This window comes from Orbicella faveolata, unplaced genomic scaffold, assembly GCF_042242905.1.
Source record: "Orbicella faveolata isolate gen_17 unplaced genomic scaffold, um_ofav_v1 contig_1, whole genome shotgun sequence".
In the NCBI taxonomy this organism is placed as follows: Eukaryota; Metazoa; Cnidaria; class Anthozoa; order Scleractinia; family Merulinidae; genus Orbicella; species Orbicella faveolata.
Window position 1 is genome coordinate 36,568,416 of NW_028301536.1, and position 19,956 is coordinate 36,588,371.

The 19,956-nt window shown below is 39.0% G+C and overlaps 1 protein-coding gene across 1 annotated transcript; it reads left to right on the forward strand.

Annotated features, from left to right (window-relative positions):
* Nucleotides 1-2,044: 2,044 nt before the first annotated feature.
* Nucleotides 2,045-17,511, forward strand: LOC110044938 (von Willebrand factor A domain-containing protein 7-like). Its single transcript, XM_089274571.1, has 4 exons — nt 2,045-2,295; nt 12,484-12,975; nt 13,293-14,063; nt 16,343-17,511. Exons 1-4 carry the CDS (start codon nt 2,130-2,132, stop codon nt 16,909-16,911), a joined length of 1,998 nt encoding a protein of 665 aa, XP_089130697.1. The 5' UTR covers nt 2,045-2,129; the 3' UTR covers nt 16,912-17,511.
* The last annotated feature ends 2,445 nt before the right edge of the window (nt 17,512-19,956 follow it).

Sequence of the window (19,956 nt, forward strand, 5' to 3'; positions counted from 1 at the left end):
CTTCCAAGTATACGAGGTTTTAAATCAAAAGTCAAATTAAAGTATGAGACTGAAAAATACATCTGTACGAAAAATAATAATTTAGATATGTTAAGGAAGAAATGGGCAATATAAATATTAGAAGTAGTTGAATGACTTAGAACATGTCAGGCTCAAATAGGTGTGGCTTTGCTATGTAAACTTGTTCGTGAGTGTGTGTGCGTGAGTGAGTGTGAGTTAGTTGTGTTATACCGAAAGTACTGTTAATTATGTTTAGAAAAGTATTATACAAAAGTCATGTAGATAGTTGTGTGCTTTGCAATAAAAAAAAATAATAAAAAAAAGGGGGGAAGTAGCAGAATATTGTTGAATCCAGGTTTAAAGAATAAATTAAGTAGAATGGAGTGAGTAAGTGAGTCGGCCCCATCCGACTGTCTGCTACTATTTAACAATTAGATTATGAGCTCGAGATTCCTATTTAAACAGTAGAGTGTTTCTGTCGAGGAACTATCGGCTGATAGTTGCCCCGCGGAAATTTGATGTTGTTAAAACTAGCATATTTGCTTTAAAATATTTGTTTTAAGAACATCAAATTTCCAAGGGGCAACTATCAGACCGATAATTCCGAGACATAAACGCTCTATTGTCTTTATTGTTCACCACTAAATTTTCTTCCGTGCGTCAGTACAAAAATCATATCGAATTTTTCAACATTTTTAGATGAAAGCCGTGAAAGCCAAATGTAAAATTTGAAAAAGAAAACAAACAAAAACCCTTTAAAATACAATTTCAATTGTTTACCGTCTATAAGCCCGCTTGTTTACAGAAATATTTCACGGACGAGTACTATCCATCCGGGTATTTTCCTGGGACGGGCGCTATGGGATGAAAGTGTCTCTCCGCGGATGAACACTATCGCGTTACGTGATCAATTTAAACCAATAAGAATAGGAGAAAATTTAGTGGTGAACTCTCATGGCTGATAGTATGCGAGTAGCTAAGCCAATCAGATTGCAGCATTCGCATTAGTAAACTAGTAGAATTCTAGTAATAGCTATTAGTAGAATTCTGTCAGTATACTAATACAAATGCTGTAATTTGATTGGCTGAGCCATTGAACACTATCAACCATTAGTATGCAATGGCTGGAGGTAGTCTAGGGAATGACGACGTTTTTTTCGTTTTTCCAAGGTTTTGAAGGAAAATTTTGATGCAAATGAATGATTAAATTCCTGAGACGTCTAAACGAAGGACATTTTCGGTTTCTTGACTTTTAAAAAAGTTGAAATTATTGAAAAAACTGATGCGTGGGCGCACACAACTTCAATAGTAGAAGACAATTCAATCCTTGCGATCTTTTTCAGGCGCAAAGTTTAATAATACCTTAAGAAATAATTGGAAACCATTATTTGAAGTAAATTTTAGTAAGAATTCTACTAAAACAATTAGATTATTCGCTCTCGATTTCAACTCATAGAAATCTCGAGCTCATAATCTAATCGTTAACTATTGATCCCAGACGTCTGTTGAAATGGCCTTTTTCCAGACCGTTCACGCACTGTTGGTTTCATTCACGTGATTCAAACGTGATCACTCGATGACAAACATCTCTTGGGGCGGATGGCCAAATTTTGCAGCACAGCAGTTGCAAATTCCTCAAATGTACCATGTTCGAGGCAAATCTTATCCATGCGATGGATTTTGCATCTGTCGAACTCTTCTCTGTAACGTATCTTGGATTGCATCTTGCCAGAAAGTTGGAAGCTCAACAAACTTGTGAACAAACTGTGAAGCAACTTCCCCGACGGTAGAGATTCACGTATCACACAATCATTAATTCTTCATCACGGGATCACTTTTTATATACTCTAAGCATAGGAAATAGCGTCTATTCTTACCTCTTTGTTCCCCACTCATGATACGAGGGGCAATTGACAGAAAACCTCGTGCTGGAAAATCACATGACACGAGTTTAGCACTGTCCGCGTTCCACATGTTCACATGGCCAACCGCTTGTTTGCCACATTGATATTTACTATGGTTAATTTAAGACGTTTTGACAATTAACTCTAGACGTTAATTTTGGGGGATATCGTGTTGCAGATGCAAACAAATCTTTGAATCACAAGCTACAGAGTGGCCACCGTTCAATGATGGAGGCACAGAATCGTCCTCTGTTTTTCAGAATCAAGATAACCTTGTTCAGTCTGGCGTTCGCTCTATCCTTCTGTAACTTCGTTTCCTCTCAGGAATATCATGTGCATGCTTTGGATGATACAAGAACTGCCTTACTGTCTTACGCGTCTGGTTCTGGAGGTATTGTATGACTTCATAGCTACTTCATAGTCGGTTTAAATGTGTAAGTGCTTTTACCAAAACCGATACTTCAATTGCTTTAAATCTGGTTTTAATAATTCTTTTGAAGCCTTGTAGCGCTAACGTGTGTGACGGGACGCACAGGGCCTTTTGCTGAAGGTACCAAGGAAAAAAGCGTAGGAAATTTTCCTGGCATTCCTTGCATACTCTCACTAGGGTAAACCAGAAAGGACCGATGGAATATGAGAAAAGCTTTAAAATGAAGTTATCACATTAAGGTTACTTCCTACCTTCGCGGGTGTCCTTCGGGAAAAAATTCGTACGCGCGCCAGTTTCAATAAAACCCTAACAAACGATACATGACAAGAAAGCTTGATAACTGTAGTCTAAGGGGTTGCGAAAGGTAAGTGTAAGACTTTACGAGACGGCGAGATTGGCGTTTTTCTTTGCGTGCCCGAGACATTGTGCTTTTTTAGATCGCGGGACCGAGACCGTGTTTCTCTTGAGTGCGAGTGCGAGAGCGAGACGTTGAGACTCTTAAAATTCGAGGCCCAGATTTAGTTGAGAGCTATGAAAATGAGTTAGAATGTGCTTGTACAGAAGTCTTACAAAGGAGCCTTTTGTCGTAAACGCCTGTACGAGACATCAGATCTGCAAACCTGTCAACAGCTTATAAGTTTTATTGCTTTCGTGGCCATGACCTAATTTCCGGTTAGGGGGTTGAGCTTGGTCGTTTCCCGCTCATTTTTTTACTGACGCGCTGTCACTACTTACGACTCCATTTGTCTCAAGGTCGTCAAAAACAACACGCGGGCGCGTTTGAACTCAGTGGAAGCCGCTGGAAGCGTTCATGTTAACCATAACTTGCTAGTAGAGCCGCTTCGATCTTTCCTTGGAAAGATCGAAGCAGCCCTGCCAGCAGGATATGTAATCCTTTAAGGAAGCCGAAATCCCCAACCAGTCTTCTCCTTCTCATCGCCAGCGAAAGCACGAATCACGTAAGTCAGCTGCTCTATAAATATTTATAGTTATCAATATGCCAATAATTCGTTATTAGTCTATCAGTAAAACCAATCCCGGCCTACAGTCCTTCAATTTGGCCAGTTAGGTCCCGTTACATGCATCATTCATCCAGCTTAGATACTACTGATTACTATAAGTTACTATAGCTAGCCGGCTATGAAAGGTCTCTAGGCCGCAAGCTGCATTGATGGTTGTTTTAGCTGGGATTGATTGCTCAAGTTGGTAAAAGCTGGCAAAAAAGGTAAAATACACTCGATCGCTTTCGATCGCGTCGAAAGTGGGCAAATCAGAACCACCAGCTACATGCAGTAAATAATAGTTAATATTCAAAACATTAATTTCTTCTGGAAAACAAAGTTAAATCAAATTAATTATTTGATTAACAGCCATTAAGCACAGTATTTGTCGTATTTATTTGTTTATTTCAATTTTGTCTCATTTTTATCAGAAGAAAAAGGTAAAATAAGAGCTGATGGCAAGATGAAGAAATCAAAGAAAACAGAGAAGCCTAAAAATAAAGAATATATGCGTTACATTTTATCATAGTCAAGTAGTATGGCAGCGGCACAACAGGTGTCATTTTGTTTCTTTTGTGATTTACATTTCTGGTGCCAAGTTTGAAGAACACTGCTCCAATATCCTAAAGATATTCTTGATTCAGTGTTTCACGGTTTAGTTGCACCTATTATGACGTGATCACTTTCCTAATTTGTATAATAAAAAAACTTCAATATCTCTAAAACGAAATCAAAGAGCTCTTAGAGCCTACTTCTGAATGCAAAGAACTTTGCCTGATTCAATTCGTATTGATGTAAGTCAGTTGAAATTCAAAAACTGAAAAGAAATGTATTCCCTTGCCTTGTTTCTATGCGCTATATTGACGGGCGCTGTCGCGCTTCGTCGACGAAACAACGCGAGCACGGACTTTACTCCTTCGCACCTTACTGCGGAAGCGCTTGCTACATGGGTTAATGGTTCGGTTGCGTTCTGATTTTCGAGTGTTATATTTAGGCCCACAACACCATGGGCACCCATTCTGATGGGCACTTCATTCCAGTCAAGGACTCTTGGGGACAGGGCAGTTATTGCATCACAGCTTGCTGCTGTAATGAAATTCTTTATTTTTTTAAATCGTCTTAATCAACTGGCTGTCCAAAGCTCTGCTAAAATCGAAAATCAAAAGACCCTTCGGCCTGCCTCATGACCGCTAAAAAGACGAGACTGCGAGACAAGTGAAATTCGACGAAAATTTTGCCAGACCCAGAGTTTTTGAAGGACCATTCGCCACCCCTAGTTTAAGATAAAAATACGCTAGGCATGGATCGCACTTGGCATTTTTTTTCTCTGCGAGAATTTGTTTACATTGTGGCCAAAATCTGTCATCGGGGGACATTGCCTGGTGAGACTCCAACTTTTCCAGTTGACAGAAACCTTGAAAATCGGCAAAAACATCAAAGACGCTGTAGTGCTTGGGTGGGGCAGGCAGATTTCAGAAAACTCCAGCTGAATAATGGGAATCACAGCGGTAACTGTCAACGCTTATCCGTGAATAAAAAATTTAACAGAACATTTGCGATAAAATTTAAAAAGCGCGCGATATTGCCTCAGTTCGCGCTTATTCTTTGCCAAGGACGGACGTGGATTTTACGATCATTACGATCTGTCGCAGTTCCTCACTTTTTTGGGTGGCAGCGCTGAATATCCCAATATGTATATCCTCGCAGGCAAATTTATACTCCTGAAGAGGCAACGATTGGATCTCTAAAACTTGATTGACTGTTGTAGTAAACGGTGGCCCAACATGTTCAAAATGCGGTTAAATGTATTTCTTATCACACGAAGCTGCTGACGAAAAAATTATTAGGGTATCGTTGGATCGAAGTTATGAAGATCGAATCAGGACTTTACTGCGCAAGGAACTGACCAGACATATGGTATCCTTTGCTGACGTCGATTTCTCGCTCTCGTCATAGCGGCAGTCAAAATAGTTAGACATTCGTTAACACTTCTTTCATAAATCATACAAAAGACAAACAAGAAATATTGCCGATTCAACTGAATGAAAAACAAAGGTATCACTGCGATAGTTAAAAGCAATTCTGCAACGGGACGCATTTTTTGTCGGGTTTTTCTCGGGAATTTAAGCTCCTGTTTTCCGACAACACGTGGATAAACGTACATCTGGTCCACTTCAGTTGTCATCACTGGCACTTTTCTACCCCAGTGCGACCCTACTCAGTTTGACCCGAGTTTTGTTTTCCGGGTCGGTTGAAATTTTCTGTGTTTTTTTTTTTGGTCGGCAAAGATGAAAACTTTGCCTAAGTGCCATCTATAAAAGCGAGTTTTTCTTTTAGGAAGTTTCAGGAGCCGGTAAGGGGTGAAACGACCGACGGTTTTTCTGTTGAATAGGCCCTTTGCACGATCCAGTCAAATGGTATTACCAAGAGGAGGTATCGCTTATGCCAAGAAGCGTCATGAATCGCCGTGGCAAGACAAATCCCGTAGAATTTTTATCAAGAAATAAAAACGTCCTGACAGGAAGTTTTCTTCAAACTACTTTGTATCACTTTTGACAGGAAAGCATTAAAAAGAACGTTTATTCAAACTAAAATTGAAACTAGACCAAAGCAGTTAAATATTGATTAAGCAGGCTAACTAGCACTAGCTGTACGTCATGAATGGTAAAAAATAGTTTAAGGTATCTTACATCACAGTCTACATATGAAGCGCCCAGCCATGTGCCATCAACATTAATTTTAACTGGAAAGAATTACACCCACAGCCGGCTCAAAGGAATACAGCCCTGTTCTCACAGGATTTAGAAGAAAAACACAAAGGTAGCAGCGAGTTCCGTGTCACTAACATCACATGAAGTAGAAAAAGAATCGCCCCTAAACACAGCTTGACAAGTTATTCAGCACAGGAAGTAATGAAGGATCAGCTGTACAGTGCCACAAGTGTTGTGTGATCGTTAAAAGAAATGCTGAAAGCTGCCCCTGAGATGGTGCGTTTTTATCCTAAAGTGATTACAGCTGGAGGACCGTCTTTAAGACCTGTCCCTACTGATTTTGCGAGACTTAGGGCAGACATATTCTAGCAAGGCACCTATAGTGGGTGGGAAATTTTTGTTTCAATGCAATTTTGATAATCGGACATTATCCATTGCTCTTCCCATCTTCTACAGACAGTGTTTGCAAGCCTGGTCTTCTATAACAAATTACGACTCGTCATCTTATGAAGGGTTAATGAATCAAATTATCTGGAACAACAAGTATATTTTAAGTGAGGGTAAATCCATCTTTCAGTCGGTTTTCTATAATTTAGGAATTCTTAAGGTTGGCGACCTGGTTTCTAGGGAGGGTGTTTTTCTCAAAAGTGACAAAATTCTGAATTCCTCTTTTTCCCTTTGTTACTCCTTTGCCCTAATGGGTGTTTTTGATACTATCCCAAAGGAATGGCGTTCTATAATTAAAACAAACCCATATTGTGCTCCCTCTCCTATGGATCAAACTTGTTTTGAATTAATAATTGCGGGTAAAACGATCCACCTCGCTAATGTTACATCTAAGTTGGTCTACAACGAATTTCGCTCTTTGAAGCAAGCTCCTGCCACTGCGAAAGCTAAAATTTTAAGTAAATACCCTGATCTTACCATTGACTGGAAAAAGTTGTATTCTTTAACTTTTGAAACTACGTTAGACATCAAACTAAGAGAATTCCAATATAAATTTTAAACCTGATTATTTTCACATATAAAAGACTTCACCGGTTCAAAATGGTAGAATCCCCTTTATTTGCCTTTTGCAATGCAGAGGAGGAATTCCTCGAGCATTTATTGTATTTTTGTGAGTCATCGAGTTTCTTTTGGAAAGAACTGTTATCTTGGATTGCAGTGGATGCCAAAGGTGTTCTTAATGCATCACTGTTAGGTATTCTTTTTGGGAAATTTGACCTTGAGAAAGATTTTCTTTTAGTGAATCATATTCTTTTGCTTGATAAATATTTTATTTATAAGTGCAAGCTTTTAAAAGTTATCCCATCACTTTTAGTCTTCAAAACTAAGTTAAAAGCAACCTATAAATTAGAATATATAATGCAAAAGAGAAGGGAATATTACTAAATCATTATAAAAAGTGGGATAACTTTCTGTCTTGGCTGTCTTGATGCCTTGCATATTTATGTACACGTAACTTTTTTTTTTTTGTTTTTTTAGCCGTTTTTATTTGTATTTCATTCATAGTAGTCACACCGATACACAACAACAACGACACCAAAAATCACGTTTTTTATCTTGAATGTTGTAATCTTGACCCTAGGCACCTAATGTTTTACTTTAACGCAGTGCAGTAAATGAATGTTTTAAATACAGCTTGTTATTAATTTTTTCCTCTTAGTTTTTGTAGTATTTTGTTTTTTCGTTTCTTCACTGTATTGTTATTTTATTTTTTGTACTGTATTGTAATTATGTCTTTTAAATGGCAAAGCCCAAATAGAATTTAAAAAAAAAAAAAAAAAAAGGCACCTCAAATAACACGCATTGATCTAACCGAACTTGTTATTATATCGTTGTTTGTTTGTTTTTGGTGGGTGTAAGGTTACTAACGGCCTTTACTGGACAGAATTTAGATATGAATGGATTGCTTACTTCGTTGAGTTTCTAATTTAGAGAGAAAATAGATCCGTTTGCCTGTACATGTATGGTGGTATATATTTCAAAGACGAAAAAGCCGGCACTGCCGCGTTTATGGTTTAGCTTCTTGTTATGCACCTTATTCCAAAATGGCAACCAGTTTATTATTCTTTTGTTTACATGGTAATTAGCCCTCTTTGCCTCATCAACATGTACAAAATACAAAAGAATTTTGAAGTGAAAATGAGGCAAAGAGGGCTAATTAACATGCAAACAAAAGAATAATAAATTGGCCGCCATTTTGAAATAAGGTGTATGGCGATTTATATGAAATATACTAGTTTTTTTAAATATATATATTTTTTCCTTATCTATTGATTTCAGTCTTTTTCTCTGTTCTGTTTGTGCGCGTGAACTGAATTTGCCATAAGGATCAAAGATTATATTCAAGTCTTTTGGGGCCGGATGCGCAAACTTCCTTTCGCGCGCGCGCGTGTCGCAAACGGGCGTGGATGAAAAAGTATATCTTCACTCTGGGGTCAAGGGGACAGAAGTGTAACGACAAGACGACAGTGGCTTATTCACAACTTTACATTAACTTTAGCACATTGGTTTTAACGGTATGTCACCACGTTCTCTGCGTTCATCAGATAAGTTGCTTTGATCGTAACATTTTTCTGTTTCATCCAGTTCAACAACATTCTGACGTTTCAATCAAAAGAAAATATATGCTAGCTGACCCCTAACCCTACTTTAGCAAAAGCCCCTTGATGACAAAAATTAGTTCAAGGGGGAAAATAAACTGAGATCGAAACAAGCGAAGGACTATTTACGCTAGAACGGCCATTGACATTCAAAGGGCTCACTTAAAAAATGGAAGTTATTAATTTCCGTCAGGGTAAATCAGCTAAACTCGAGCAACAAATTCCGCAGACTTACCACCGTTCTTGACCACGTCCTTTCCAAACAATGAGCGAGTTTAATCCAGGCCGTTCAAGAAATTCTTCAGGCGACCAAGTTCTCCATCCTTGAAGTGCGCTCTTATCAGGATTTTTTTTTTTTTTTTTTTTTTTTTTGCTTTAAATTAAGTACTTTATTAGTTTACTGCACTACTAGTAATTATAACAGCTATTACATATATCGCCCAACCTTCTTTACATTGGTTTCCATTACTAACGTTAACATTTCTCTCATGTATAGCGTAACCAATTTCATGTAAGGTTTTGCGCTTTTGCGAGGGGCACTTTTTCGTGGCTAATGACTAAAGTTTTCTATTCTATACTTAAATAAAACTTTATTAAATTTCTTTATTGTCTTTTTCGTCTAAGTCTCTCGCATTTCTGATGTCTCTCGGTTAAGCTCTACAGCTAACAACGGTGCTGTGTATACCATCTCTACTATCTCTACAATCGTTTACTGTCTCTTCCATCTAGTAACATCTTTAAGATCTTTCATGTCTACTGTCTTCACCATCTCTACTGTTTCTAACAATTCTACTGTCTCTAAAGGCTTTAAAAGTGTGTCTGCCATTTCTACTGTCTCTATAATCTATACTTTCTCCACCGTTAGTACTGTCTCTAAAATGGCACCTCTTTTCAACGTTCTCTCCACCATCTCTACTGTCTCTACAATCTATTTTCCCTCACACCCTTATTGTCTCTATTATCTCCACCGTCTTTACAATCTTGTGTCTGTATCGTGTCTCCTGTAATATGAAGTGTCTTTACCATCTCTACTGTATCTACTTTCTGTACGTTTTACACCATCTCTACTATCTCCACCATCTCTACTGTATCTATCATCTCCACTACTTTTACAATTAATCTTTAATTTCTCTACATGTATTGTCTGTATTATTTTCCACTGTCTCCTCCAGCTCTGCTATCTTTGCAATCTTTACAGTCTCCACCATCTCTGTTACCTTTGTTAACTCTCCTATGTCCACCATATTTGCTATCTCTACCCTTAGCACTGTCTCTACTGCTCCCCACTATCTCTACGATCTCCAAATTTTCTATTTGTCTACAAGCTCGAGTGCCTAGATCATTTAAACTCTCTATCATCTATACTGTTCTTATCACCTTTACTATCTCTACAATTTTTCCACGTTCCATACCACCTTTACTGTCTCTGCCATTTTCACTGTCTTCATCACCTTCATTCCCCGTGCCATCTCTACCTTCTTTTTCATCTTTACTGTCTTCCCATCTTAACTGTCTTTGCCAACTTTATTGTCTGTACTATCTCCACTTTTTTTCCACCTTTACTGTCTCTACCTTCTCTTCTTTCTTTTCCACCTGTAGTCTCCACTATTTTCACTGTCTTTACTACCTTTACTGTCTTTACAACCTGTTCTTCCTCTACCATCTCTAAGTTCTTTTCCACCTTTAGTTTCTCTACCATCCTAACCGTTTTTATCACTTTACCATTAGCAGCAATGCTACTCGATAGGGAGGCTAAATAGCATTGATGATGATGTTGTTGATGATGTTAATGATGATGATGATGATGATGATGATGATGATTATGATAATGAACTTTACTGTCTGTACCATCTCTACTTTCTTTCTCTAAAATTTTCACTGTCTTTACCAACGTTACTGTCTCTACTATCTCTACTTTTTTTCCACCTTTAATGTCTCTAACATCTTCACTGTCTTTACCACATTTAATGTCTCTACCATCTCTACCTTCTTTTCCACCTTTACTGTCTCTCCCATCTTACCTGTTTCTATCAACTTTATTAACTCTACCATTGCTACTTTCTTTTCCACCTTTACTGTCCCTACCATCTTCACTGTCTTTACCACATTTACTCTCTGTACCATCTCTATCCTCTTTTTCGCCTTTACCGTCTCTCCCATCTTAACTGTCTTTACCAACTTGAATGTCTGCACCATCTCTACCTTCTTTTCCACCTTTACTGTCTCTACCAGCTTCATTTTCTTTCTTACATTTACCGTCTCTCCTATCTCCACTGTCTTTACCACCTTTATTATCTCTACCTTCTCTACTTTCTTTTCCACCTTTAATGCCTGTACCATCTTCACTTTCTTTATCTCCTGCACTGTCTCTACTATTTTCACTGCCTTTATTACGTTTACTACCTTTACTATCTTAACTGTCTTTACAACCTGTACTTTCTCTACCATCTCCACTTTCTTTTCCGCCTTTACTGTCTCTCCCATCCTACCTGTATCTAACAACTTTATTGTCTCTATCATGGCTTCTTTTTTTTCAACCCTTACTGTCTCTGCCATCTTCACCTTTACTCTCTGTACCATCTATACTTTCTTTTCCTCCTTTACTGTCTCTCCCATCTGAACTGTCTTTACCAACTTTATTGTCTCTACGTTCTCTACTTTCTTTTCCACTTTTACTGTCTCTACCATCCCTACTTTCTTTTCAACCTGTACAGTCTCTACTATTTTCACTGTCTTTATTACCTTTACTGCCTTTACAACCCTTACTTTCTATACCATCTCTACTTTCTTTTCCACCTTTACTTTCTCTACCGACTTAACTTTCCTTATCACTTTTAGTGTCTCTGCTTTCGTCACTGTCTTTACCACCTTTAATGTCTCTACCTTCTGTACTTTCTTTTCCAACTTTGCTGTCTCTACCATCTTTGCTTTCTTTACCTCCAGTCTCTACCACTGTATCTACTACCTTTATTTTGCCTCCTTTATTGTTTCTACCACCTTAACAATCTTTACCCCCTTTCAATGTCTTCACCATTCTCACTGTCTTTGCCACCTTTACTATCTCTACCACCTTAATATCCAATAACTTCTGTAGTATCTCTACCACATTAACTGCGTTCACCATCTTTGGTGCGTCTACCATATTAACTGTCTTTACTACTGTTACTACCTGTGCCATGTTTTCTTTTCGTACCATTATCTCTTCTCCCTTGACTGTCTAAGTTTTGTAAGATACCATCCTTACCGTCTCTATCATCTGTAATGTCTTTTCACTGTTTAAAATGCGCTTTTTCTAATGTCTAAGCATTTGCTGTCTCTAGCATCTTTTCTGTCCACTCATGATAACATGAATTTTCTCGAACATTTCCTTTTCGTATATCACTGGTATCTATAATGTGTCTTTTTCTTAGTTCTGTCCTGATTTTTAAGACCATGTGAAAACCTTTTGCCCTCTTCTCTGTCTTCTCGTCATTCTCCACCATATTTGGGTTCCTGTTATAATCAATAGCAATCTGCTAATAATCAGACATTCAATTAATGGCTCTTCTCGAGCAAAAACTGTTCGCAACATAAAGCCAAACTCTTTCGAGAGGTAAAATTATTAATTTCTTCAGATGTTTTTGTGCTGCATCGCCTCGGTGGGCAAGTGAGTCAGTTAGCTAAGTATCAGCCGGGAAGTTCATAAGGGTAAATAAACCTCCATAGCGAGTTTGTGAAGCTGACGTTTCCAGTGTTAACCATTCGTTAGAGCAAAGTAAGAGGCTTTTTGTCTGCCCTGATGAATTTTTGTGTTAATTCCCATTTTCTCACGGTCTTTCTTTTTGTTAACAGGGAACTCTAGTGCGAAACCAAGTACACCATCGAATAATTTCTTGCGAACATTGGATGACATTGAAAAATCCGTTTACGACGCACAGGCCATGAAGCGCTATTATAGTCCATCATCACTTCGACTTGAAAAGATCAAAGAATACATCAAACTGGCTGCAAAAAATGGCAACAACAAATTCATCCAACAGGCCCTTGGTCATGGTTTGTATACAGCAATTGAGATCGAGAAGCGCAAGACTCGTAGGGAGAAGCGTTGTGCCGTCCGCAGTGCAGTGAAGAAGTACATGGACACAATCAAGAAAGAAGTAGGTCCTGCTGTCTTTGAAAAGATGATTGGAGTTAAAGAGAAAGTGACCTTGATGTTTGCTATTGATACTACTGCCAGCATGTCGGATGTAATTGCAACGGCCAAAGCCATCGCTAAAGGTATCGTCGATCATCCCAGACAACAAACGGAGGTTGACTACATCCTTTCGCCTTTTAATGACCCGGGTATGTATTGCATTGGCAGAATTTGTATTGAAAGATATTGTATTAAGCATTTTTAGGCGAAGAATATCCTTTCCTATAGCATCTCTCAGATCTAACAGCTCTACTGACCGCAGATGATTCCCTACCTGATATAGTATATTGTTTACCAATATGAAAAGAAACAGGATTCATAAGGCTCCATTTTCATGTAATTATTGTTAAGATAAGTCTTATCAAGACTACAACTGACATAGCTTATCCATGGCTAATCTATGTAGGAATACCGCGTCTCTTGCAGTAACGAAAATGAGATTTACATGTTTCGTTGTCTTGTACAGAAACTGGGCCAGTTACGTACAAGAAGGCAGGGGAAGGAGAGGAGTTTGTAAAGGCAATCAAAGATCTCTCGGCGACTGGAGGAGGCGACTGTCCCGAACGAGCCTTCAGTGGAATCATAAGTGCTCTGAATGGAGGTGCTCGAGACAATTCACCGCTGTTCGTTTTCACTGACGCTACAGCAAACGATGAAGACGAGCTAGATCTCGCGAAGTTTATAGCTTTAGCAAAGAGTGTAAGTGTATATTTTTTTACCACAGGACTGTGTGGCCAGGCTTCCTACAAGCCATTTGAGGAACTTGCCTCGGAGAGCTGCGGTCAGATGTTTGAAATTCCCAAGCGTAGCAATGACCTCGCAAAGATGTCAAGCATTACAAAAAGTTTACTCCATTCCGCGAGCTGTGATACTGGAACAGGGGGAGGCCAAAGTAGAAGGAAGAAAAGAAGTGGCGGCTCAGAATACCAACTTCCCTTTGATGACGTCATGGAGAAGGTCATTGTCTCTGTCGCAACCCAAAACACTGGAGCCACGATTGACTTGAAGGATCCACTAGGGGTTCCTGTCAGCTCAGGAGAGACCACTTTAGCCAAAGGCGCGATATTCGAGATAGATCATCCCAGGCCGGGAATGTGGAACTTGACTGTCTCACCAGAAGCTGGTAAATACTCTTACGTGATCAAGGCATTCAGCAAGACAAACGTGGACTTCGACTTCGTTTTTGTCATTCCTCGCAAGAGGATGAGCCCCTTGCCCATATCCCATCCTCTTACTGGTGAGTAGTTAAGTTAAATGTTATTTGACTGTCCGTTAATTCATTGGGCGATAAAGCGGCAACTGCAGTTATCCCCAAAGGGAGTAGGGAGGGAGTAGCCTAGCCATTCCAGCCCTGGAGGGAGCTTCATTACCTTGGCTGGATACTGAGCTTGAGAAAAGGCAGAGTCACTGTTGCCAAGGAAAACATTTTTGTGTTGGCGGGATTCCTAACATTCATAAAGTACTTATAAGAACCCTTGCTGCTCTCTCTCATCTCAATAGTTCATCACTATAAACCAACCAAAAACCAAACCAGCCAACCAAAACCTGTACTTACCAGCACGGTCTGCAGGAGATGCCGTGAGTTGCCCTATGGACACGTGCACTTTACTTCAGTTGTGCTTAATTTAGTTGTGCTTAATTTAATTTAGTTGTGCTTATTAATTCCGAATTACACTCGAAATCATTTTGTTTATCAATATCAACCATGCTCCGACAGTGTCAAGAGTACAAAAGAGGTGTACTTTCAACGGTATGTATCCTTGTACTAGCAAATAAAAGAGTCTTTCCAAATGTAACCGGTTACACGCGCGCTGCGCTACTAAGTACGCGACTACCATGAGGGCAAAATTTTCTTGCCGCGAACGAATCAGGTTTAATGAACCTGTACTTGAACCAGGAACACCAGAATAGCAGCATATCGTTAACTACCTACTGTTAACTTCCTTTATCTGTAAAACTAGCTGTTTTCCGTAAAAAATCATACTAAAATCCAGCTGTAAACACATACCTGCAGTTGGCGTAGTGCGCGCGCTAACCAAATGCGAGACGCAAATGTTCCACTTACTGGGGACGTGACAGGAAAAAATGAAACTCGGAAAGCGCAGCTATCCGTACATTTTATGTTATGAAGTGGAAGCTGCAAGCCTATTCAACGAGTGATTAGTTTCTGGTTGTGAGGAAAAAGTACTTACACTGTATTTTGGCTAAACCAGAGCTGCCAGAGACGCTAAAAGCGCTGCTGCGGCGATTTTGTAATTAAAAACATACCAAAAGTGGTTTTTATGTTACCATTTGCCATGTAGTTGAAAGATCTTTATAAACGTGCTTGCATTTCTGTGTGTAAAGGCGAATTGTAAGGAAATCTGTGAAAAAATATCTCTTCGTTCTTTTTCAAAAAAATGCTTACGTCAGCATCTTTGTTGAGATTCAAGGCAAATTATCTCAGAAAAGAAAAAATATATATTTGAGGAATTGGTGGCAGGTTTTGGTAATATAATCCAACAAAAACGCGTTTTAGATGCAGATCAATTGTTTCCATCCTCTCATGTTTGGAATGACCGTCCCCCTTTCGCAGAGAAATTTTACAGGGTTAAAGGTCTTTTTTTTCCACAAAATTCGACTTTTGATCGTTTATATCTTCTAAAAACAAAATCAGGCAAGATCATTCCAAACGTAGCAAGGTAGTCCATTTACATTTGCATCAAAAACGCTCATTTATTGATCAATAGAATTAAAATTCGCCACCAATTCGCCGATTTACGAAATAAGAAAATGGTCACGTGACAGGTCACGTGATCAAGATAATATGTTTAGGCAAGGCAGGACGTCGAGTTTCATAATCAGGGAAATTTTCACCTTGGTGAAACAAATATATCAAGAGACATAGCTGCCCAACCAAAATTCTACTTTACATTCCTGACCCAGGCCTTAAACTGCTTTGGTTGTGGATTCCAATAGCCCCTGCAAAGATGTACTTTTCCGCATGGTCCTAAACTGGCGCAAAAAAAAAAACTTTGTATTTAGTTGGCACCGTCCTTAATGACATGGAAACGGAATAGCTTTAGTGGGGTATATTCCTATACCAAAAAAGGTCAATCAAACACACCCTTGATTTTGCCGGCGAAATATTTTATGTAGAATTGCAAAGCTCAGAGAATTCTCGCACCCTTATTGGTTACTTAGGTGAGGTATTCAGCGTGGAATTTCGACTTTTGAAAGCGAGGCTTTACGTGATACTGCACTGGAGCGACAACAAAACCGACAACAACTAAAAAAACGAGCTTTCTGTCATTAAAAAGAAGGCTGTGCGATTCAAGGAAAATTCATAACCTGACTCGTGAATTCAAAGTTAAATTTCACCCTTCGCTTCGCGATTCGTGCGATATCGGTTTTTTACGCGCGGTTTCCTCGTCAGGTAATGAACTTTCCAATCGACGTTACCTGCCAAGACTAGCCTTGAATCGTTTATAAAGAGCAGCAAAACCTAAATTTCTAATGTTGTTTCTGACACTACAGGAACTCCCGCTCATGCCATCTTGATAGTGAGGGCAAGCCACAGGATCCGTAGTACCTCACTAAGCCTTGTCATTTTGAGCAAAAATGGCGCAGTTCTGAACACAACCTCTGTCAGTCCAGTTGGTACAAGTGGCGCCCATTTCTCAGCTTCTTTCGCAACTCCCACGGTTCCCTTCAGGCTCAAACTCAGAGGAAGGACCAAGAAGAATTTCGACTTTGAACGAAGCTCCCACAACATTGTCCACCCGAGTCACACCCTAATTCGGGTTCGGTATGCCAGCCATGAATTTACTGTGCCGATTCGTGGAAGTTCAATGGTGATGTTTTTGGTTTACAACACTGGCTCGACTGAGATGTTCGACTTGAAGGTCCAAGAGTCGTCGATATTCACCGCTTCCATGTTGATGTCTGCAGTCCGTGTTCACCAGAACCGTTCCAGTTTCTTAATCGTCCGTTTTTCTGCAAAATCCACCGCCACTTCCGGAACTGCTGATAATGTGATAGTGACCGCCACTGGGAGAACGTCCAACGTTAGTGTCAATCACGCGTTTAGCCTGATGGTAGTCTAAGCCACGCACGCCTCGGAACCCACAGTACCTCCTTTGAACTGAATCACGACTGATACGGAAATAATGGACAATGAACTGGATTTGAACATTTTTGATTTATTTGCTGTGCTAAATAAGGGGTAAAAAAGCGGATTATTACCAGTATCCACTTCTCCTGTACAAGTTAATCAAATCTTAAATCGGTCTTAACGGTCTGGTACATTAGATTTTGTAATTGCCGCGTTGATTTGTTAAAGTGACCAAAAAAATTGCAAGGTGATTATTTCATTCTGTTGATTTCAGTTCGTCTTTACGTGAACAAATCACGGTGGACTGGTGTTTGTTTAAAACGAGGGATACTATCGGTATCTTAGTTAGCTTTTAAGAAGTAATTTCGAATTTGTTTGGTGTTCGGGAATATGTTGTGATTCTATTGCTTTGCTTCATGCATGGCTGAAGTTGGTGATATAGCAACGATTGTGGTTTTGGTACTTTCATGTTTTTTTGTTTTTGTTTTGATAATTCAGTCGAAGTTATAGATGAACAGGAGAAGCAGTAGACTTTTTTCGTATTAACAAAGGTGCTTTTGGCTTGATAATAAAAGAAAATGAAAAAAAAAAATCGTTTTGTTGTTTGACGATGATTCGGAATTCGCCAATTTATAAAAGCGATCGACGAAATGTTACATGTAATTGTCCCAGATATCAGGATAGGTTTTAAAACCTGATAAGTTAGCGCAGTTTTCACTGAGTGCCGACTAAAGTATAATCCCCCGTCCAAACTACGCCGGAGAAATTTGAAACAAGGTCGCTTTACCTCTACAATTAGGCTTACCGTCCACACTAAAAACGCCGGGTTTGCGTTTTAGGGTGGACGGAAAACATTTTGAAAAAGGAGCTTTTCGAAAACGATGACGTCACGATAATCACGTGATTTCCCTGACCGAGTTTTACTCAAACACAAATCCAATATGACTGGTGATTGTTGCGTTTTTAATTTTTTCCGGCGAAGTAAGACAGGAAACAATTGATGCGTTTTCACAGTGAAAGCCCCGTTTTAAAATTTCTCCGGCGTAGTGTAGATGAGTCCTAAATCTATTTGCCTTGCACATTGTTTTCTCCCACGCCCTGAGAGCAGAATATCTGAACTCGTTTGGCGACGCCAAAAGAAGTATGAGGACAAACTGACGTGACAGAAATAACTTCGTCTAGTGCGGACGTTTTACCGTGCGTTTCGAGTCCCGCAAATCGCCCCTCAAACGTCTGCAACAGGTAAACTGTAAGAGGACCAGATAACCACGGCTCGAGCAAAGTGTGGTAGTAATGGGATCGGTTGATTTTCAAACAGCGAGCGGTTTGATTTATCTGTTTTGCTTTATTACTTCAGTATTATGCGGCCAGTAACGGAACATAGATTGCGCGTAAGCTCTGCTGTACTCCAAAATATACCACAAGACCTTGGTCGCAAGCTGTACCAAACATAACGTTTGCCTTTCCAATACCCAAATGAATAATAACCTACCGAAAATAAAAAAGACGTTTGTCCGCCTAGATACTAGTTTCTCCAATTCAGCTTTGCAGCAATTTTTTCCGTTATGATAGCACAATGCGCATATTTTATAATGCTTATTTCAGCGGCTTATTATTTAATTTTTTATAGGGGAGGGGTCCTTTCCGGTCTAACAACTCTCAGCTAGGAACTGGTCAAAAAGTATAGGGGGAAGAGAGGGTGGTCTGGAGCATTTGGAAATGTGGTGGATAAAAAACACATGGCCCACCCCCTTCCTTTTGGCACAAAACCAATTGACCCACCCTAAATGAAAGTTGAAAATTACATGACCCACTCCCCTTATAAATCATGATTTTTTACGGCAATTTAAATAATTATGAAAAGTTCACGATGAGAAATACATAATAACCAGTTACAGTTCTTGTTTATAATCCATGATAAATTTAAGTTGCTTTTACTTTTAATCTCGTAGAATGAACAATTTAGCTGTGAAATGCACAAAAAAGCACTCCTTTCATATTGTATATAATTTATACTATTCATATGTTAAAAGAAGACACAAAAGAGAGGTTTTTTATCATTTTAATCTCGGTTAGATGTAATTTTAATACGTAGAAATATAAATTACACATCGGTAACGCTGCAACGCTTTAAATGTGCGGCCAACTTTTGCAGCAGAATCAAGCTTTCCATTCTTAAAAGCAGTATTTTACGTAAGTGCCTTTTCCTGTTTTAAAATAGGATGACCCATCCCCACGTGTCGATGAAAATCGAACGATCCACCCTTTTCTAAGGGCTCAAAAACTGATGACCCACCCCCTATACTTTTTGACTAGTCCCTTAGGGTGAAATAATTTACCCCTAAAAGTAATTAACCAAGTACGCATGCCCAGGACAAGATTAAGAGCTCAGTGCACTACAATGGTATAATGAAGTTATGTGTTCTCGGCGTACCGTATATGTTTTTTTTTTTTTTTTTTTTTAATTTATAGCCTTTATTTACCCTGGGCGATTTGTGTATGAACTGCTGTATTTTGCTCTAATTTATCTGTGAAGTTGTAATCGGACAGGGTAATCGGACACCTGTAATCGTTTATCGGACCATTATATGAGCCAATCCGTTTAAGTCCTCTCTAATCAATCCACCAATCACAACATTGATTACAATCACTATAGCTACCAATTCAAGAGACTGACCTGCAGTTTTAAAATTGTGGAGGTTTAGTCACGATTGAAAGAAACTTAACAGCCATTTTCCAAGCTATTCTCCATATTTTTAATTCTGATATTTAAAAATGACTATTAACTCTTTTTCAAAATGAAACTTGCTTTCGTGGGAAATTGTAATGGTTATGATTAATTGGTGAAAGGACATTGTGTCGTCCAATTCAGTCTTTAATCATACTCGTGATTAACACAAATCGGACTCCCTCTTCGCGGTCGTCCGATTTTGTTAATCACTCGTATGCTTACACACCGAATTGGACTCCACTCAGTCCTATTACCGTCATTTATTGCAAAATTCCAATTGACTTACATACAATTTAAATCCAAGCG

What these genes read in the sequence shown, in the direction of transcription:
- LOC110044938 (XM_089274571.1), top strand. Translation starts at nt 2,130, where the DNA reads ATGATGGAGGCACAGAATCGTCCTCTGTTTTTCAGAATCAAGATAACC. An exon ending in TTCGCCTTTTAATGACCCGG is followed by an intron (nt 12,976 to 13,292) that starts GTATGTATTGCA and finishes TGTCTTGTACAG; the next exon opens with AAACTGGGCCAGTTACGTAC. An exon ending in CATATCCCATCCTCTTACTG is followed by an intron (nt 14,064 to 16,342) that starts GTGAGTAGTTAA and finishes CTGACACTACAG; the next exon opens with GAACTCCCGCTCATGCCATC.